The following is a 2,980-nucleotide window of genomic DNA, read 5'->3' as shown; positions in this document are numbered from 1 at the left end:
GGGGCCCCCGAGGGGCCCCAAGAAGCCCTTCTTTGCCTTTGCAAAGGCAGCTTGGATGCTATTGCAGAAATCTGCTCCTCCCCGCTGCCTCCTGGCTGCAAAGAAACTCATGACAGTCTTGCTGCTGAGGGGGCCTATGTGTTGGCTCTTGCGTGGAAGTGCATGCAGCTGCCCGCAGACCCGCCGCAGCAGCAGCAGCAGCAGCAGCGAGAGCAGGGGGGAGACGAGGGAGAGGCTCAGCTGCCGCAGCAGCAGCAGGGAGAAGATGGGGAGACAACTGAGCAGCAGCAGCAGCAGCATGAAGCAGACGGAGGGGCGACGCAGCAGCAGCAGCAGCAGCAGGTGCGGGCGCTGTGCAGCAGCTGCAGCGCGAGTGCTGCTGCGCAGCAGCTGCCGCGGGAGCGCGTGGAAAGCAGCATGCAGTTTCTGGGTCTCGTGCTGCTGTCGAATGAACTTCGAGCTGATGCAAAAGAAACAATTTCTCTTTTAAAAGGAGGAAAAGTTCGCCCCGTTATCATCACAGGAGACTCCATCTTCACTGCTGCTGCTGTTGCTCTCCGCTGCGGCATGCTCTCGCCCGCGCCCCACGACTCAGCAGCAGCAGCAGCAGCAGCAGCAGGCTCAGCAGCAGCAGCAGCAGCAGCAGCAGCAGCAGCGGACGACGTGTCCCCGGCATCGTGTGAGGCCCCGGGCAGCTGGCTGGAGGGGGAGTTGGGGGGGGGCCCCCGGGGGCCCCCTTTGCTGCTGCTTGGGCAAAGGGCCCCCGAGGGGCAGCAGCAGGAAGTGGTTTGGAAAGAGCTGCTGTCGGGGCGCGAAGTGCCGCAGGCGGAGGTTTTGGGGTGTCCGGAGGTCAGTTAGGGTTTAGGGTTTAGGGTTTAGGGTTTAGGGTTTGAGCTTTAGGGGCAGCAGCAGCAACGCCGGACGACTATCCTGCTGCGCCCCTTTAGCTTCAGGGTTTAGGCCCTGCAGCAGCGCAGCGCTGTTCGCAGACTTGCCGCGGATTAGGGTTGAGGGCTTAGGGTTTAGGGTTTAGGGTTTAGGCTGCTAGGCGCAAGGGTTTGGTGCGCTGCTGCGCTGCAGCGGTGGCCGGAGCTGGCGGTGACGGAAGAGACATTCGACATTCTGAGGAGTCAGCCCCTGCTTTCACTGCAGCAGCAGCAGCAGCAGCAGCAGCAGGTGAGTAAGGAGGAGCAGCAGGAGCAGCAGGAAGAGGCAGAGACTGAGGCTGAGGGGGCCCCCTTGGTGCCCCGCAAAAGCTGCTGCAAAGAGCTGCAGCAGCAAAACTTCAAGGGAGCAGCAGCGGCAGCAGCAGCAAATGCAGGGGACTCTGTGCTGGATGCGCTTTTAATGCGCATTCGCATTTTCGCCAGGACAACTCCGAAGGTCTGCCTAGGGTTTGGGGTTTAGGGTTTAGGGTTTAGGGTTTAGAGCTGGCCGCTGAGTGCTGGGTGTGGATTTAGGGTTTAGGCCAGGGCCTAGGGTTTAGGGTCTAGTGTCTAGGGTTTTGTGGCGGCTGGAAAGGGGCTGCGCTGCTGCTGCCGCTGCTAGTGCTGCTGCTGCTGCTGCTGCTGCTGCTGCTGGCTGCAGGGCAAAAGCCGAGTGGTCCACTCGCTGATGACCACTGGTCACTTCGTGCTCATGTGCGGCGACGGCGCCAACGACTCTGCGGCCCTCCGCACCGCCCACGTTGGCCTCGCCCTCTCTCGCGTGCGGCTGCTGCTGCTGCTGCTGCTGCTGCTGCCGTTGTTGCTGCTGCAGTTGCTGCTGTTGCTGCTGCGGCTGATGCTGTTGTTGCTGCCGCTGTTGCTGCTGTTGCTGCTGCCGCTGGTGCTGCTCTTGCTGCTGCTGCTGATGCTGCTGTTGCTGCTGCTGCTGCTGCGTTGTGTTCAGTCGGCTGCTTCCATCGCTGCTCCATTCACCTCAACTTCCATGAGGCCCTCAGCCGTCATTAGTCTCCTAAAGTGCGGCTTTTGCTGTTTCCCTTGGGTCCGGGGGCCCGCCGAGGGGTCCCTGCTGCTGCTGCTGCAGGAGTGGTGGCTGCTGCTGCTGCAGGCAGAGAAGGAGAGAAGCAGCAGCAGAAGCAGCCAGGGTAGACACAAAGGCAGCGCAGCGGCAGCAGCGCAGCGGCAGCAGCGCAGCTGGATGTAGAAAGTGCTCTGCTGCGCAGCTAAGCTGCTGCTGCTCGCTGCTGCTGCTTGCTGCTGCTGCTTGCTGCTGTTGCAGGGAAGGCCGCTGCAGCCTGGCCACTTCTCTTGCTGCTTACAAGTTCATGGTGCTGTACGGTTTGCTGCTGTCGCTGGCCAAAGTTGTGCTGCTGGTTGCTGCTGGAGGCGCATGCATGAGCCAGGCTCTTTACCTCACTGTCGACGTGGGCGTTTTGCTGGGCATCAGCAACCTCATGGTTTTGGCCCGGTGAGCCCCGCGCTGCTGCTGCTGCTGCTGCTGCTGCGGGCGCTGCCTGCTGCTCTTCTGCTGCTGCTGCGGGGCTGGGCGGGCGGCGGCTGACGGTGCGCCTGCCGCGGCAGCGAAGCTGCGGCGCAGAGCAGCGCGTGGCTGCTAGTGCTGCTGCTGCTGCTGCTGCTGCTGCAGGCCCAAGGCCTACTTGAGGGTGCGGTCCCCGACTTCTAGCTTGCTAGGCCCCACAACTATCACTTCGTTGTGTCTCATGTTGGCCATCGATGCCTTTTTCTTGGTGACGCTTTACGCGAGGCTGCTGCAGATGGGTCAGGCTGCTGCTGCTGCTGCTGCTGCTGTTTCTGCTGCTCGCGCTACTTTGCAGTTGTTGCTGCTCTTCGTGTTGAATGCATCAACATGGACGGCAGCAGCAGCAGCAGCTGCTGCTGCGGCTGCTGTCAAGGGCGGCCCCTCAGCCCGAAATTTACCGCTGTGCCCCTTTTTAGCTGCAGCGGCTGTTGCTGCTGCTGCTGCGGCTAGATCTGCAGCTGTGGCGGCTGCTGCGGCCTCTGCTGCTGCTGCTGCG

General features: G+C 62.2%; 1 protein-coding gene across 1 annotated transcript; it reads left to right on the top strand.

Annotated features, from left to right (window-relative positions):
• Positions 1 to 162: 162 nt before the first annotated feature.
• Positions 163 to 2,723, top strand: ETH_00012005 (uncharacterized protein; the record flags this gene model as incomplete). The annotated part of the gene is made up of 6 exons (XM_013379148.1): positions 163 to 849; positions 1,081 to 1,383; positions 1,588 to 1,707; positions 1,891 to 1,961; positions 2,224 to 2,412; positions 2,590 to 2,723. Coding segments are annotated over 6 exons (1,504 nt in total), but the record flags the coding sequence as incomplete, so codon positions are not given.
• Positions 2,724 to 2,980: the final 257 nt, after the last annotated feature.

Source organism: Eimeria tenella, genomic scaffold (assembly GCF_000499545.2).
Source record: "Eimeria tenella Houghton genomic scaffold, Eth_scaff1492, whole genome shotgun sequence".
NCBI lineage: Eukaryota > Apicomplexa > Conoidasida > Eucoccidiorida > Eimeriidae > Eimeria > Eimeria tenella.
The sequence above is the reverse complement of the archived record's forward strand: the minus strand, read 5'-3'. Positions and strand labels throughout refer to the sequence as shown.